The sequence below is a fragment of the Amblyomma mixtum genome, chromosome 5, assembly GCF_055824585.1.
Source record: "Amblyomma mixtum isolate Tamu chromosome 5, ASM5582458v1, whole genome shotgun sequence".
NCBI lineage: Eukaryota > Metazoa > Arthropoda > Arachnida > Ixodida > Ixodidae > Amblyomma > Amblyomma mixtum.
In genome coordinates, this window is record NC_143016.1 from 88828790 (window position 1) to 88845808 (window position 17019).

Here is a 17019-nt window from a genome sequence, read left to right on the forward strand (position 1 = left end):
GAAGAAGACCGTGTTGGGAAACACTAATAAGTATGCATGGATGAAGATTTTTAGCAAATTCGGCGTGACGGCTCATGGGAAGACGTGAATCTGTTGGAGATGCTGATGTTCATTGGAATCATCATATACATTGGAATTGTTGACCTGCCACGACTGTATCTCTACTGAAATATCAGAATAATCTATTCTGGCCCTCTACCGTCAAAAATAATTTCTGAAAATTGGTTTTTCGCTTTTTTTGTTTGTTTTTTTGCACGTAACGGACCCGGATGATTCAGTGGTGGCAGCATCTATTGGCAAGACCTGGAAAGTGTCCTGGCTTTTGTACCACATCGATAAAACTTATTTCATCGAACTTGATGTTTTAGAGCTTGCCTAAAATGCCAAATTTTATCAGCTGGCTTTCGGGGAGCAGCTCATTCAAGAAATCTTCGGGTATGATGAGGGAAAAGAAGTTCATGCCCCCAATCCTCCCATAGAATCCATTCAACACCAACAGAAAGAAATGAAAAAAGGAAGTAACTGGAAGCTCGGCTATCAGAGAACAAGGGAGGAACAAAGATAAAACCTTACGTGAAGCACCTGTCAGTCTACCTCTGCTTCACATCTTCACCCCTGATTGCTCTTCACAGTGGCACCACAGCCATGACCCCTGACTTGACAGGCCATGGAAAGTTCAGTAAATTTTTCTCATAGCTGAAACTGTGAATAATGACAGCTATAAACACGTGCAACAGTTTGTATATTCCAGTTTTTCTCTAATCAAGTTCTGGCTTAGTGCAGCCGGTAATTTTTGTTTTTTCTATATACTTTTTTTGTGTTTTTAGCAAATTTCACAAATAAATGTTCATTTACTTTTGCACACACAACTCTTCTGTTTGTTTCATTCAGAAGTGTAACTAATAAGCTACAATTTCATGCATTGCAATATGTGCTGGGTGTATTAGTTCTTGTGAAAAAAAATTTTCTTTCAGTACCCTCCAAATCGTCCATTTTTCCGCGGTAGCGAAAGAGTTAAGGAGTCGCCGACCTTACCCCCACTTCTGTTTGTCAAGGGATCCTTTCAAGGGGTCGTCGGCCCCTTGGTCCCCGTTTCCCGCAGCCTTGGACAGCGTCCGAAGCGTTCGAAGCGCGCGACCCGCTGTCGCCATTCCTAACCCCTCCAGACGGACACGGTAGGGGGAAATTAGCTACTGGCGCCATAGGCTTCTGCCTTAACACTCGCCAAGGTCAATGACTTGTTGGGGCAGGTCGGCTGCATGGCCTATTTATTAAACAGTTTCAAATGCTCATCCGTCCCAATTATCCGGCGTTCTCTGAAAAGGACCGTTGAGTAAGTTGGACTTAACCTTAGGTTTGAATTAGTTTGGTTTATTGGGGTTTAACGTCCCAAAGCGACTCAGGCTATGAGGGACGCCGTAGTGAAGGTCTCCGGAAATTTCGACCACCTGGGGTTCTTTAGCGTGCACTGCCATCGCACAGTACACGGGCCTCTTAGAATTTCTCCTCCAAAGAAATTCAGCTGCCGCGGCAGGGATCCAATCCGCGTCTTTCGAGCCAGCAGCCTAGCGCCGTAACCACTGAGCCACCGCGGCGGGTCCCCAAGTTCGAATTAAAGAACATCCTACTACTAACCGGTTCCATCAAGCAACAGCAACTGTCGTTTGGCCTTTCTGTTGAGGCGCAAAAAATGCCCCATTACAGTACCAGATTGGCCAGTTTGCAGAGACTATAGGAGTCATTGTTGTGCATCACTTTACGTTTTGTTGCCCTCCTGTTCAGGCATCTTGAAATTTGACACCTGCCACCCACGGCAGCAGAAACCTAAGGGCAACATTTCACATGACATTATGGCAGCTTGGCCAAAAAGTGCCATGGCTAACATGTTTGGCCTGCATGAGTTGGGATGACAGACCTCTTTTCCCAAGCTCCAGAGAAGCTGAGCACCAGGACACAAAACAGCCTGTGGAAAGCTCGTGGGGCGGCACACAATATAGACCCGGAAACCTCCCGCACACAATGTGGTTCTTCATACAACTAGACCACTGCAGCCATAAAAGCTTTCACTTTTATTCGCAATGTAAGTGCCATAATCTAGAATTTAAAGTGATGAAAGTAAACATCATAGAAAAAGGAGGAGACTGGCAATGTGTCTTTGGGCGATGAGCAGCTGTGTGCGAATTTGTTTATTTTACTCGAAGCAAAAGGCCCAAGAGATCTAAAGGTCTAGAGCAGGCTCAGCTTTTCGTTGAGTCCAAGCTGTGTCTTCGTAAGCTGTGAAAGGTAGACGACCATCAGCAGATCCTTCATGTTGCTGTTCAGCATATTCTGGAACTTGTCATTCTCCATCTGCGGTACGCTCTGCATAATGTCAAGCAGCATACGCCCCACGTGGTTGTCCGGTGGAGTCTTGCCAGTCAGAACGTCATCCACGTAGCTGATCACCACTTCAAGCATCTCGCGCATCTCCCGGCAAGCCTGGCCTACTGCATCAAAGTCAGCCGTGCACTCAACACTCCGCTGCTTGCTGTGTTTGGTGCCCTGTGTCAACTTGAGACCCACCATCTCTGCTTCGTAGCCAACGATTTCGACTTTGCATGGTGTGAACATGGTGCCTACATTCTTTCCTGCAAGTAGAAACAAAACAAGCATTTGCAATAAAACAACACTTAGATCATTTCAGTACGATAATGGCCATGTGGGGTACCACTTGCTTTCTCATTTTCATCACAGAAAACAGTGACAAAAGCAGCACTCCAGAAATTAGATTAGATGCTTCTGCTTTCTAATAGATTACTTCTTTTGGTGGAATCGATTTCAGCTGTACAAAACCGGTGGCAAGAAAATTATGAAAAGTGAGGTCAGAGAAATCATGAAGCAGTCCTTCAGATGCTATCCAAGTGAAGAATTGACCACGCTCATCACTAAGATTCATCAGAGTAAGATATTTGTTTTGTTGTCTACATCAACACATCACTGACTAGCCATTCAATCAGTGAATCTCGCCCGCAGTGCAAAAGAAAATTTCAATGCATAGTTCTCCTTTGTTTCAGAAGTTGGCAAGTGGTATGCTCGAAAACCAGCAAACTAAAATTTAGTGCTGTTATTGCTTAACAGTGCTTAGTATGAGACACTTTAAGCTAGCTTAATTAGATTAAATTTCTCATGTGTCCCATCTACTCCTCTCTTTTTGTGTGCTGAAAGGCATAAATGAAATTACCATGAAACTAAGAGCAGCGCTCAGAATACCGGGGGGATATTACTGCGCACGTTCCTAATCCTTCTGTTGCACCCAAGTGAAACGGCCACCTGTCTTTGCAGCTGCTAGTTTAGCTCAGCTGGCATAAACACGCACCACACAAAAGAACAAGTGATTGGGGACCGTGGTTTCTAACATTCCCCACTACCCTACTCTCTCATATAGTAATACCTCTTACACGTGGTAGAACGCACGTACAGCCTGAGCGAGTCTTGCAACATTTAGGATCAAGGTAAGCAAAACGAAAATCGGCCCGTTTCCTAGTAAAGCAGCAGATGGTGTACCATTATGACTGAGCTTCCAACGCTGTCATGTAATGTGACGCGGTATGACGTTTTCCACTATACCTGGCACTCCGAAAGGCGTGCTTGTGTATGCTTTGAAGTTGATCTTGTTGTCTGCCATCAGCGTATCCAGAGTCAAATGGACCGGGTTTGCGGCCTCACGGCTGTAGTAATCGTGGATGAGAACCGAATGACTGGTCACGTCAGGCCCGGTCGCGTACCAGCCAACGATAACTTCGGAAGGGTTCACCTTCTTGTGCAGTTCAAACATGTTCTTGGCAAATTCCAGGTCGACCGCGACCTCGTCCTGAGACTCATTGTGGGGCACACAAAAGCAGTTGGTCACTTCGACGCCTCCTTTCTCGTAAGAGCCGAGCAAGGTGCCGATGACGCGGTCCGCGCCATCGTTTCTTCGCTCATAGGAGTCAACGATGGAGAATAAGACGACAGGGTGCACTTTCACTGTTATGTTCGGAGCCATAATGACAGTTATGTAGCGGCACGGTTAGCGAAATCCACTGAAAGCTGTCCAGGAGCGTTTTCCGGCCACCCGGTTTCTGCATGCGCCAACGGCGAGAGAAATATTCAACATGGCCGATGCTCCCTTGTTGCTAGACTAGGCAATGCTTTCTCCCACCAAGAGCACTTTGCGCATTCATTTTAAATGCATGAGACAACCAACATAACGCATCTGATTGTTATAATTAATTACACATTTTTCTGTTTGTAGTTGTGATTAAAAGTTTTTATTTTGTTAGAATCACAAACCTTCGCTGATTCGGCTTGAGCTACTGCTCAGCGGCTCAGTGGCTTGAGCAGACGATGATGTGTACACGTTGTTTTCGTGTTGATCTGCGAATAAACAACGCCTTGATGCGTTCATCACATGTTCATCGCTGTCTTCAGTTTTGTACTTGTCGCAGGTGACATCATCGATAATATATGGGAGTAGTGCATGTCTGTTCATACAATCGCTGATAAAGGATCTCATCTCGTGCCCATAGATACCACGAACTGTTCGAGTCGGCTGCCTTCGAGTCTAACAGCCACCACAACCAAGGATGACGTTCGTCGCCAAGAGTAGGGCTTCTTGAACAGCGCATATTGCATGCTTTGACATTTCACATTGGGAGGTGTGTAGGCGTTTACGTCGATTTTTCTCACCGCAGAGCACCCTCATATCCGATACAACCCACTAAAAGATGAATGGGTCCTCGTATCTCCACAAAGAACGCTTCGACCCTGGCTGGGAAAAACTGAAAATGCCACTGAAATGTCGGCTACACGCACGCTGGATCCAAGCAATCCACTTTGTCCGGGAGCAAGAAGGGCCAATGGCGAGGTAATCGCCGTTTGTTGCATGTATAACATGCAACAAACCTGACCTGATATAACAAGGCTTTCGGTGATTACAGCCGGATTCGCACTTAACTTATTTTGCACTTTTGAAGCGCCTGTGTCGTTACTGATCTGTTTTCAGGTTAATCCGGTGTATGATTCGACCTTCACGTTCCAAAATGACTTTCCAGCTCTTCTAGAGGATGCCCCAAGTCCCGGTACGTTATGGTTGGGCTGTTATATCCCTGATTTTGCTCAGTAACAGCCACCGAAACGACGTTCCTCGGATGCTGTAATTAATCCCCATTCCTTGGCGGGAGGCACAGCGTATAACCAAGATGCAGAAGGCCAACATAACCCAGCAAACCATGAATATGCAGAGGATGTCCACTAATGGTCCTAATGTCCAATGTCTATGTATCGATATCCTCTGCATATTGAGAGGACTATCGGATTCAGATATCAGTTAGTGGATATTCAGATGACATTCATACATGTTTTTCTTTCAGCACAGTGGAAGATTTGGAAATGTGCAAACAGCTTACCAGAAAACACATTAAAATTATGTTGCCTTTAAATTTTAATTTTTTTCTTGCTTTCGCAATCTGAAGTTTTCAGGAATGAATTATTTAGGCAGTCAGCAATTACATGCTTTGATTTTATTTTATGCAAGCAAATGCATGTGCAGTACGATTATTTGAAGAAACTTCTCAAGTTAGACTGAAACCCACAAACGCCGCGAATTTCAAACCAGAACCGCAACTAGAACTCTATTCATATTAGGCAGCCCAACGGCCATGGGCATCATCATTAGCCGCGGCGGCCGCGAAGCGATGTTTTCTTGGTCCCTTTCAGCGTTCGTTTGCACATTTTATTTTTTCGCGTGTTCACATTTTCTTCGTTGTGGCGGCAAGCTTGTACGCGTCGTATACCGTCCTGTGCCAGCATTGTGCAGTGTACTGGGGGACTACGTGAAGAACGGCAATAATGGTGAGTTTTTGCACACTTTTCTCTCAAACAAGTGTTAGTGTTCGTTTGTGGCATTGTGCAGTTTTCGTGCTGGCGATTTCACCAGTCGGTTTATCAGTTCGTGGAGTGCATAGCTAGCTTAAAAATGCGTGGCGTTTAGTTAACTGGATTTGTCCCCGAAGCGGAGGCATGGTACAGTAGTGGCGCGGGAATGCCTGTGGCGGCCGCCTGGCATGCTATGACCCTCACTACAAAGGTAGACAGTTTCCAGTCTCCGGCGGCTCAAGAAGATAGTTTTGGCAGATCTTGTGTTGGTGTAAAATTTGCTAACAGGTCCCCTTTCGTTGCAGCTCTTCTCTTCAAAACTAACTGGGCTTTGTTTTTAGGCAGGCTCTTCTGTTTAAATTTGCCTTTTGCGATCTGACATTGCTTTTTCATCTTTGTGCTTGTAAAAAAACCTTTGTGGGTTCTTTCTTATTTGTAATTTTCTCCTATTTCAGTTGTTGCTCACTTCATGATATTTGGTTCTTGACTATTTTTGTCTTTCAGCTTGTGGTTTCTATAACTTTTGCTGAAAATGTCTTTTTATTGCAGTGTGTCAATGCAAGTAGTGCTGAGAAAATTCTTGCTACTGTTCGTGTGCCCCAGTACGGGGTTACATTATATAAAATGAGAGTTGCAAATTGTAAACCTGTAATGCAACTGCGTGTGACCATTCTTCTCTCCTGTTCATTTTCAGGTATTTTGGAGAGCATGTTCAGAAAAGAGGCTGTCTGTATGTTGTCACTCACTAGCTGCATCTGCTCCATCAAGACAAAGAGCTGGTACGAAACTGTTTTTCGCGCTTCATTCTTAGGTTATTAGTCATGACCTATGGAAAGCAAATAGCTTTCACCAAATATATTCTAGTTCTTCATTAAAGACAGGCTAATTGCCAACTACTGCCACATCTTTCGTCTTAACATAATGCATAAAAATTCAAGCAATCACGTTTCACTGGCGTAATTAACTCACTTGAGTTAAACCTGTTTTCTCACACGTCCCAACTTTGGTTCAGCAAATGCTTTCATGAAGCACAATTTATAATGTTCGGTAATGATTAACATACATTTATAGCTTCTGGGTCTGGAAAGAGCTTTGATTTTAGACGTCTCCAAGGCATGTTTCTATGTTAAACTCCAGGTTTCTACAATAAGACTAAGGCGCCTCAACAATGACTATTTGGTTTTCTACAGGGTCGCTGACTTTCTTTCTAACTGCACATCATTCGACTGTTAATGCAACCAAGTCTTATGGTGTTCCAATCCTTTCAGGCATGCCTCAAGCATGTGCTTTAGCATGTTAACTTTTTATGACCTGTATTAGCAGTTCATTTAGTGTTGTTTCTGCTTGTTTTTTGCTGCTGATTGTGTCAGCTACTGCTTAATAACTGATGGTTCTGACACTGCATCACTTCAGACTGAATTCAGAAACGCTGTGTAACGCTTTCTCTAGAATGTGGAGCTTTACTTTCTGTTACAAATTTATGAGCATTTCTCATAACCAGGCACCCTGTTCTTGTTATTTTTACAAATACTTGCCTGGACTTTCTGCATAGAAGTACTTTAGCATGCATTATACAACTTTTAGCAAAAATTTATGGAAGTCCAACTAGTATTGCTTAAGTAATATCAAAATCTAATTGCAGCTGATGCATTTAGAAAACAATTTTCACAATGGCAATGAAAAAGTACGTGCCAGCCCATTCCAATTTTGTTCCCATCCGCGTTTCCTCGTGCTGCATTCCCCAATTATGATCTACCAACCAGACTTATTACAATATCGACCATTCATGGCTCTTTTTTCCATGTGTGCTTTCATACTGAATGTGTCCTATCGTTCTGCATAGATGCTGTTCGATCGAACAAGATGTTCTCAACAACACTGGCCGAGATAGAAGAAGTGGTAAATAAATGGCTGCAGCATGCGTCGTGCAGGCGGAAGCAGCTACAGGAAAGGCACGCAAAGAAAGCTGAGGCAAGTTGATTCCCTTATACCTTTTGTGAGCTTGAGACTGTTTTTGTGTGTACAGTGATGACCAAAAGTGTGCTTGTCTGCATAGACCTGGCATACCCAAAGGTTACATTCCACACCTCGTGTTATCCACTTTTATGGAAAAAGATACTTTTGATTTTTGTGAGCATTTGTGTGTACACTATTAGTTTTTTGGTTTGCTGCCTCATGTAGCCTAACATTTTTAGTCCCCTGGTACACAATTAGGTGCACTGCAAATTCACAAAGCTTGGAGCGTAGTCTGCGTAGCTTAGATTGTTTCATTTAAGGCTAATTAATTGAGCAGATAGAACGCTTTGTATACAACTGAAAGAGCAAATATATTTCACAAAATCGTAAGCTTGGCACTGTGACCTCCAATGTTTTGGTGGTAGATTTTGGCCCTATAACTGATGTCATTTTTTTTTCTCAGAATTCGGTTTGCTTTGGTTCATGGGATTTAACGTCAAAAAGCGACTGGCTATGAGGGACGCTGTGTGGAGGGCTGTGGATAATTTTGACCACTCTGGGTTCTTTTTATCATGCACTGACATTGCTACACAGGCATCTTGCGTGCCTGTGTAGCACGCAAGGAGGCTACACAGGCACCTTCCATGCCTGTGTAGCCTCCACAGCCAGGATCAAACCTTGGGTTGCCAGGCTCAATAGTCGAGTGCCCTAACCACTGACTGGTTAGAGCCCATGCGCCCTTACATCACATCTGTCTTCAAAATGATTTGAAGATGCCTAGGGTGACAATTTCATAGATCTGGATTTTAAAAATTTTGTTTCCAATTTTTTAGCAGTTTCCATACCTAGAAAACATTCGCCATTTGTGTTCTCTCTCCGCTGGAATGATAAGGACTGTTTTGAATCTAACTTTGTTTTATGGGGTTTAACGTCCCAAAGTCACTCGGGCTATGAGGAACGCCGTAGAGAAGGGCTCTGGAAATTTCGACCACCTGGGGTTCTTTAACGTGCACTGACATCGCACAGCATACGATAAATGGCGCCTAAATGCAGTCACTTTCTGAAAAGTTCTGTGATTTAGTACAAATAGCACATCATTGAATGTTTTGATTCCTAGTTGCATTTGTATTCGCCTGTAGTGTCATTTTGGAGCTAATTTTTTCCAAGCAGAAACTGCTTTAGCATACACGTTTTTCTCCACAAAGTGCATTTTTTAGTTACTTGACTACTATTTAATACTATGTATTGTGCTCTATTATATTCACAGGCCACTCGAAATCAAGTGGGGACCTCTCCAGAGTAGGCGTCCGCCATTCCTCATTTTGCTTGGATTGTGCCTGCACCTTGGCTTTGTCACAGTGGTGGGGTACCTGACTGGGTAATAAAGATACATAAGAATAATGGTGGTCTTGCCCAGTGCTTTGTTATATTGACACAGCATCATTACATTCAGCGTAGAACACCCGGCACCTCCCTCCACAACCCACAAAAATATTGGATGAATATCTATTCAGCGTCCATTAAATATCTCAGGTGACCATATGTGGCCAAAATATGGACATTATATAAACATCCACTGTTATCAAAATGAAGCTCATATGGATATTCTATGGACATAATATGAACTTGTGAGAATATTATATGGACATCTGATATTTTATAAATTATATTATATGGATATCCCCTGAACATTACTTGGTTGGCTGGGAAGTGCTCTAATTGTGCTACAACTGAGCATTTATTGGAAAAGCATGTGTGATGCTAACATATCTGTGATATCTCTTCCCTGTCTTACTGTTGTATTTCTTTTTCGGTGAAACATTTCTTGTGGCGCTTTGCCAATAAGCGCGCAGTTTTTAGTCAGTGCATATGTCAGTCTTTTGTGCAGCTCTTCCATATTGGTTGTGTGCTGTGCCTTCCATCAAGAACGAACACCAAACCAAATGCACCAAACTGCTACGTTATTAAATTTTTGTGCCATTAATCCAAATTATGCCAGGGCCTGTATGCTTCATATGCTATACACTTTAAAGTGCAGAAAGCAATGTACCGCTGTGTAGCTTCAGGATATGCGCTATATTTTCCCGTAGTTACTTGTTACTTACTCAATATACAGAATATATATATGACTCCATTGAAGGGACATTGCTTAAAATTGACACATACACCAATTTCTGCACATCTTTCATAGCCATGCATATGCATAACAAGCTTTGCTATATCTCTCTTTTCATCTTTATCAGGGTTTAGGCTTCATAAGAGAGTGAAAAAATTGGCGGGGTCACTTTTAAGCTCTGCCTTAAGGCTATGACACGATAGCTTTAATGGGTTAATGCCCATATATGCAGAATTGGTCATTCTCTACATAAAATTCATAGATCCTTGGGAGTCGTCGTACCACTTCTGGCGCTGTGGTACAGCGGTTAAGTGATTCACCACTACCATGTGATGTGGGGCTTGTGCGGCCCAGGTTGCTCTTTCTGAGCAACCTCTAGTGAACAATTGTTAATTTCACTCCCACCTGTCATGGTTTGCTCACAATCCAGTGAGCAGGTTGTGATGATGTCACAAGGTTACCTGACCTAGGTGGCCCACCTGCCCCCTAGGTTGCTTCTCTGGGGACTTTTCTTGGATTTTTCGCTCACAGTCAGCGGTGCCAGATTTTCTGCAACATGAGCTCCTTAACGCTACTGCATCAAAATGTGCAAGCAAAGCTCTGACTGGGCCCTGATTTCATGCACCTGTAACTTTGTTTATACCCTGAAGAACCTTTAATGAAAACCGGCTTTGTGTCGCTCAAATGAAGCCACAACGAGTGTCTTGGTGCATTGACCCCTAAGTTTGTATGCTGCCTGCCATATTTTCTTTGTCTTGAACTTGTAGATGCTCAGGAAAATGCTGATGAATCTGGCCTGTTCCGCATGGCTGAGGCCAAGGGCACCTGCAGAGTAATGTGCTTCCATCCCTGCTCCAATGTGACTCTGCCCTTGATGAGCCAGTCCGAAGTGGAAAAGGTGATCGATGAGTGGGCACTGCAGACGGAGCAGCTAGGCAAAACTTACACGTGGGTGCAGGTGAGCCCTCAAGGAGTGTAGCGACTGTGAGCGACTTGAGTACTGATACATCTAGTGAAATGTCTCAGTGGTGTCTACATGATTTGTCATTATTGTGGCAGGCTTTAGCGAGGAAGTTCAAGGCACATTTTAATTTGCAGTAGGAAGAGATGCTTGTCAACCACAATTTAGGCCTCTGATTTTACGTTGTGGCTATCTAGAGAATGAACATTTGAACATATCTTACGGATTTTTTTTAGCCACTGAAACACTCTGATGCGGGGAGTTCTGCAATATCTAATGCAATGTCTAAGGCTGTATAGAGGTTGTTGCCATGGTTGTTGAAAGGGTGCTGGTAGAAATCTGGCTAGATTTTGCTTGCAGACTAGGATTCGTATCATTCCCTTGTCTTATAACAAATTTCCTTCCCTCATCAGCCTCACGAGCAGAACAGCTAGCCATTTCTTAATAATGGAAGGAAGCTACAAAGAAATCATATTTGCACTTTCATGTTACTTGTATTGGAAAATTCACCTGTCTACACTTATGCTATGTTTGATTATCTGGACTTGACTCTTTCTTTCACATTTTCCAGCCTTAGCTTTTTGCTTGCTTTTCACCGTACACGAATGTCTCAGTTGTACACTATATTTCTAGGTCTTTGAAAACAAAGGAGAAATAATGGGCTGCTCCAACCCTCATCCACACTGCCAGGTAACCTAAAAAGTCTTTAGACATGTATTAGATTATCACATTGACAAACATTTACTAATTGCAATTCAGGTAAATTATGTGTCATTGCTGGCTTTCCTGTTCAAGCAATACTATAAAACCCAATTCGATTTTTCATTGAAACATCATTCCTGTTTGGCCTTGAAATGTGCTCTATACTTTGCATCATGGCTTGTCTACCTGTGTCAAGCCAGTTTGTCTCAATTAGCACACAATATCAGGATGAAGGGCCACTTTATACCAATGACTTTGTATGGGTGACCAAAATTGCTCATGAACTCTTTGAACTTTGACTTTTGTACACAGTCCAAAGCACGGTGGGATGGCAGTCTTTGATTCAAAAGCATGTTGAAATGGAGGGCTTCTGACATAACCAGCATGATCCAGTTTCAGACTAACCCATCCACCACTATCAGTTATTTTAATCAGTTTTCCTAAAATCTGTGCGATGGCTGTTTGTGCCCAAGACTTTGTCCACATGCTTTATTGATTCCAAGAAAGAGTGACTTGTCAGCCTACACTCGGGAGCGAGGTAAACTTTGCAACTTTTTGAAGAATTTCAAGCAACAATGAATAAATTGATTTGGGATCTTTGTAGCTCTTCTGAAGTCTAACATTGTGCCAGAATCTCCTGCCACATGATGTCATGGCTGGCGTATGTATTCAAATGTCATTGAACGCAGCTAAGATAAGCATCCTTATAAATGGCAGTTCCTTTTCCTGTATGTAACAGTTGTGGGTGCCTCATTTTCTAACATAGATTTGGGCAAGTTCATTCATGCCAAATGAACCTAGGATAAAGGACAAGTGTCAGAGAGCATACTTTGAAAAGACAGGAAGACCACTTCTTATGGACTATGTGTTCCAAGAACTGGAAAAGAAAGTGAGTGTCTTTCTGACCTGGGCTTTCTGTTTTTGATGACCTGACCTCATTGTGAGATGACTGTGCACACTGACTATTCCTCAGGAACGCATTGTTCTGGAGTCTCACCACTGGGTTGCGCTGGTGCCATTTTGGGCTGTCTGGCCATACGAGACCATGCTTGTGCCAAAACGTCATGTGACCAGGCTGTATGAGCTCAACGTTGCAGAGAAGTCAGGTGATATGACAAATGTGGAGTAGCACTACGTAAAATAGAGGCAATCGGAGAGGCTGCACTCATGGCAAGTATATGAAAACAGGTAGAAGTCGCAGGATATCTTAATTTTTTTTTTGCACCGTGGATATATGAGAAAGATAGTAGCAGCAGCAACGTTGTTACCATTGCAACATAGTCTAGCAGAGAGGTGCTAGTGGAAAAGACACATAAGACAAACCACTGGTGAAAGTTAGTGTGTGTGGCAAAAAAAAAATGAAAGCAAAAGAAGATTAATTGGGGAAAGGAGCATGCTTTGACTGGATGCCATGTTCCAGCTTGATGAAAAGTATTGTCAGGCCATCTCCTCACCTTTTTCCTTCCTCTGTGGTTGGATAGTTCTCTACATGTGCCCCTCTGTGAACATTACTAGAAGCACTTTCATTGCTCCGTTATTGTAGTCCTGCAGCTGTGTTCTTTCATGTCTGAACTCATCTAACATGTTTCTTTTTGTGCAGGTGGTTGATTCAGTGTAACAGCTCAGCACATTTATCAGTGCACCTTTGGCTGCCCCAAAAGCAGATTGTGATCCTTCCTATGAAGCTAGTTCATATATAGGAACCATAAGGGGCAAGATTAAGATGCAGATGAAATTTAATACTTTGTGGCCGTTGTTTAGCTTTCCACCTTGACTTTATCACGAGAGTCGCAGTAGCCAGTTGTTCACATCCTTTGCTACGCATTGCATTTGTTCACATAATGGACGCACTCACAAAATGAAAGCACATGCTATCCTGGGTGTCAAAATGTAAATTTTTAACTATAATATGTTACCCTATGTAATGAATGCACCCTCCAATACTTGTATATTTTCGGGTAGAAGGGTGTTCATTATGGAAGTGAATACGTTACATAGCACCAGTATGTAGCATTTGAAAGTAACAAAAAAAAATCTTTTGGGCACAACAGACAGCTGCTTGGCCTTTGCATTCATGTACTTAATTTGCAGATTTGGCTGCCGTCATGAGAATGCTGCTCACGAAGTATGACAACCTGTTCAACACATCATTTCCATATTCTATGGGCTGGCACGGTGAGATTTTGCCTTCAGATTTATCAGTCGTGTTGCACAGGTGGGGTGTGGGCATTTAGCACATGGGGAGTAATTTCATCTTTTTAGATTGCCATATGTAGGCTGTTTGTGGCAACTGGGGAAGTGCACAATACTTCGTCTGGAACAGCTGTTGTAAAGGAACATCATTTCAGAGCATTGCGAGGAATCCATGCTTAGTTAGAATGTAAAGGTTTCATGTACTCTTCCATTGCATTTCGATTGCACTTAGCACACAGTTTATCAGCTTTCAAAATTAAGGCAGTTTGCAGAACTCAAGCTTTTCACTGCTGCTATGGGAAGCGTAATTCATGTGTCAGCTAGTGATATGCTTGCCACAGTGCTGTCCTATCACCAAATTATCATCCAAAGAAGTTGATTTTGTATTTGGCGGCAATTTATGTATATTAGAAACGGAATATCTGTTCCCTGTTTAGTTCACATTATCCCTCTAAACTGCGCGTGGTGTTCTACCAGGTGCACCTACTGGCAAGTGCCTGAAGGAGGACGTGTCACACTGGCAGCTGCATGCTGCCTACCTGCCCCCACTGCTTCGGTCAGCCACTGTGAAGAAGTTCATGGTTGGCTACGAGATGCTCGCTCTACCACAGAGAGACCTGACACCCGAGCAGGTATGACGGCTGTAACCATATTGCACAATGGACTAGAGGTTGTGCATGTTTCTTACATTTCTTGTCTTGTGCACCTGTCTGTGCTGCTTGCTTAAAGGTGCACTAAAGAGGATTCTGAGCTAGTCTTTTTACCGCAGGAACTTGGTCTACATGCTCTAAGCATTCTTAGAAACTTCGAATTATTGTCCTGTGCTGGCGATTTCCCTGTTAAATCGAATTAAACGTCCCACTCTTTTTTTAACTCACCTCCAAAAGTAGGAGTCAAGCAACGTGTGTAGTGCCTTTCAGCCAGTTGCGTGGCAGCTTGCCGCTCTGCCATTGGCGGAGTGATATGTAAAGCAAAGAGTCCGCGCGTATCTTTATTTCCATTAGCCTAATTTGCGGCTATGTTGTCTGCGACTAAAACTATTTATTCACGGAAACCAAAAAACTAAACGAAAGCGCCAACGACGCGACTGGCTGAAAGGCACTCCGCGTGTTGGTTGACTCTTCCTACTTTTGGAGGCGAGTTTAAAAAAAAAAGTGGGAGCCGGGGCATTTAATTCGCTTTAATAGGGAAATCAGCTGCACAGGACAATATTTCGAAGTTTCTAAGAGTGCGTGGAATGTGTAGACCGAGTTCCCACGGTAAAAAGACGAGCTCAGAATCCTCTTTAGTCCACCTTTAACTATGGTACTACTACTTTCTTGGTACTAATGGTGTTTTGCGGTGCTTAGACTTGAGAGCGTTGGGCAGTTTTTTTATTTTACCTTCATTTCACACGAGGCTTCTAGGCTCGAAATCTTGAGCGAAATAAGCAGTCAGAATAAACGATGGCAGCATGTGTTATTTAATCATTACTAGTCGACGTGGCCAACATTGGGTGCCTGCACAAGTTTGCAGTTAGTGCAGAAGCAGAAAAGGGAACACCTGGGGACTGCTGTAGTGCACATGCACATTCTTGCTTGTGGAACATGTAGGGATGGCATGTTTCTCTCTTTCAGGCTGCTGAGACACTGCGAGCTCAGTCTGAAGTTCATTACACAACCCACTCCCAATCCGAGAAGAGCGGCTGAATTAATGGTGAAGTCCGGGGTGTGTTCGGCTAGTCCTTCAAGTTTCTTGTACGTTTTTTTACTTGGTCATTTTTACAGTCAAGTCAATGAGGATCTTATTCCAGCATGGAAAGAGCAATGCATGTAAGAGAGTACGAGCCCCATACTTCACTGCAGTCAACACTCATCTTGTATACCACTCGTTTTCATACAGCGCTTTAACTGAAAATGCAAGACAGTTTTGAGATTCCGCAGCTTATTTATTATTGCTGCTGTTTAGTGATTTTGAATATGTATATAAGCATAGACATTGCTTGTAAAAAACATGACCAAATACTAAGTCTTTGCCGTTAACATTACAGCTTCTTTTTATACTGCCATTCGAAAAATCACAAAATGTGTATTCTGTTCCTTCCCTACCGCAGAGCCAAAGTTGTTGCATTATTAAGAATAAGGTCTAGTCATTTATATAAAGAAAATTGTTCCTAAGCAAAATCGATTCTAGTGCTGTTTTCCCAGAATGTTTGTGCGTGAATATGCTATTTACAAAGAATTAACTGTTTCTGATGCAAAGCTGAATTAAACTTTTTGATGCAAATCTGTGAGGCTGGAATTTCTTAGAACAAAAATACAGTAAACTTCCATTCATACATCTTTGAAAGAATGCAGGAAAAAACAACTGATAATCCAGGAAAACGCATGATCTAAATAGCCTAATTTTGAAAATGTAACTGTTGAATGAGGTACACCTTTGAACTGACACTTTCATTTCATAAAAATGTCGATTAGCATTTCTTAGCACAAGGTCTGAGACTCACAGAATGCAGTCCGCATTTGTGTTGTCCTAAGCACGGAAGAAACTACGAAATACACATCCAATCTGCAATTGGCGAAAGCAGCCGAAATCTATTCTTCATTGCTTTTGGATGCTTCGCTTTGTCGCACTAATGCTGTGCGGGGAAGCCACCGCGGCAGTGCGTTCCCCAGAGTCGAATCCACTCATATGCAAGCACATTGATGGCAGTTCTCAGATTCTTGGCCTCCTCAGCCCTTCGGTGCAGTGAAGCAACAGCTGCATTTATTTTGATGTCAGGTCCATGCTGGAACGGCCTGCTTTCATTATAGTAGAGGTTTTGTTTCTTCCTACCTTTTACACCTATGCACTGCAGAGGAGCCACCATTGTGCGAGTCTGCAGCTGCATAACAGCTCTCTATATCATGCACCCGCAGGTTTGGGTAAACGTAGTGTACTTCTAGAATTTGTCAAAATTTTGAAAGTAGCAGTCGGGAAATTGCATTGTCTGGGAACATATTAACTGGAAGAAGTGAAACTCAATCGGACATTTTGACTGCTTGCGATTTTGAAAGTCTGAACCGGGAACGTATCAAGGTTTTACTGCATTATTTTGGCTGATGGGCACAAGTAAAGGTGCAGCTCCCATGCCTTTATCTTCCTACTTTTGTGTCTCGTCAAAGCAGCAAGTATGCTATTTTTTGTCTAATTCTGCCAATGGCGGCACATTAAAGTG

General features: G+C 42.9%; 2 protein-coding genes across 3 annotated transcripts; one reads left to right on the forward strand and one right to left on the reverse strand.

The window, feature by feature from the left end:
• Positions 1-2150: 2150 nt before the first annotated feature.
• eIF3f1 (eukaryotic translation initiation factor 3 subunit f1) lies at positions 2151-4137 on the reverse strand. The gene is made up of 2 exons (XM_089545491.1): positions 3607-4137; positions 2151-2627 (listed from the first exon to the last, which is right to left on the reverse strand). Exons 1-2 carry the CDS (start codon positions 4022-4024, stop codon positions 2227-2229), a joined length of 819 nt encoding a protein of 272 aa, XP_089401617.1. The 5' UTR covers positions 4025-4137; the 3' UTR covers positions 2151-2226.
• Positions 4138-4575: 438 nt separating this feature from the next.
• On the forward strand, positions 4576-16088 carry Galt (Galactose-1-phosphate uridylyltransferase). Of its 2 annotated transcripts, XM_089545502.1 has the most exons (10): positions 4576-4623; positions 4713-4885; positions 5024-5099; positions 10735-10925; positions 11562-11618; positions 12397-12519; positions 12604-12736; positions 13722-13805; positions 14301-14455; positions 15440-16088. In XM_089545502.1, exons 1-10 carry the CDS (start codon positions 4605-4607, stop codon positions 15509-15511), a joined length of 1083 nt encoding a protein of 360 aa, XP_089401628.1. In that variant the 5' UTR covers positions 4576-4604; the 3' UTR covers positions 15512-16088. The 2 variants fall into 2 exon arrangements, with proteins under 2 accessions (XP_089401628.1, XP_089401629.1); XM_089545503.1 differs by lacking the exon at positions 11562-11618.
• The last annotated feature ends 931 nt before the right edge of the window (positions 16089-17019 follow it).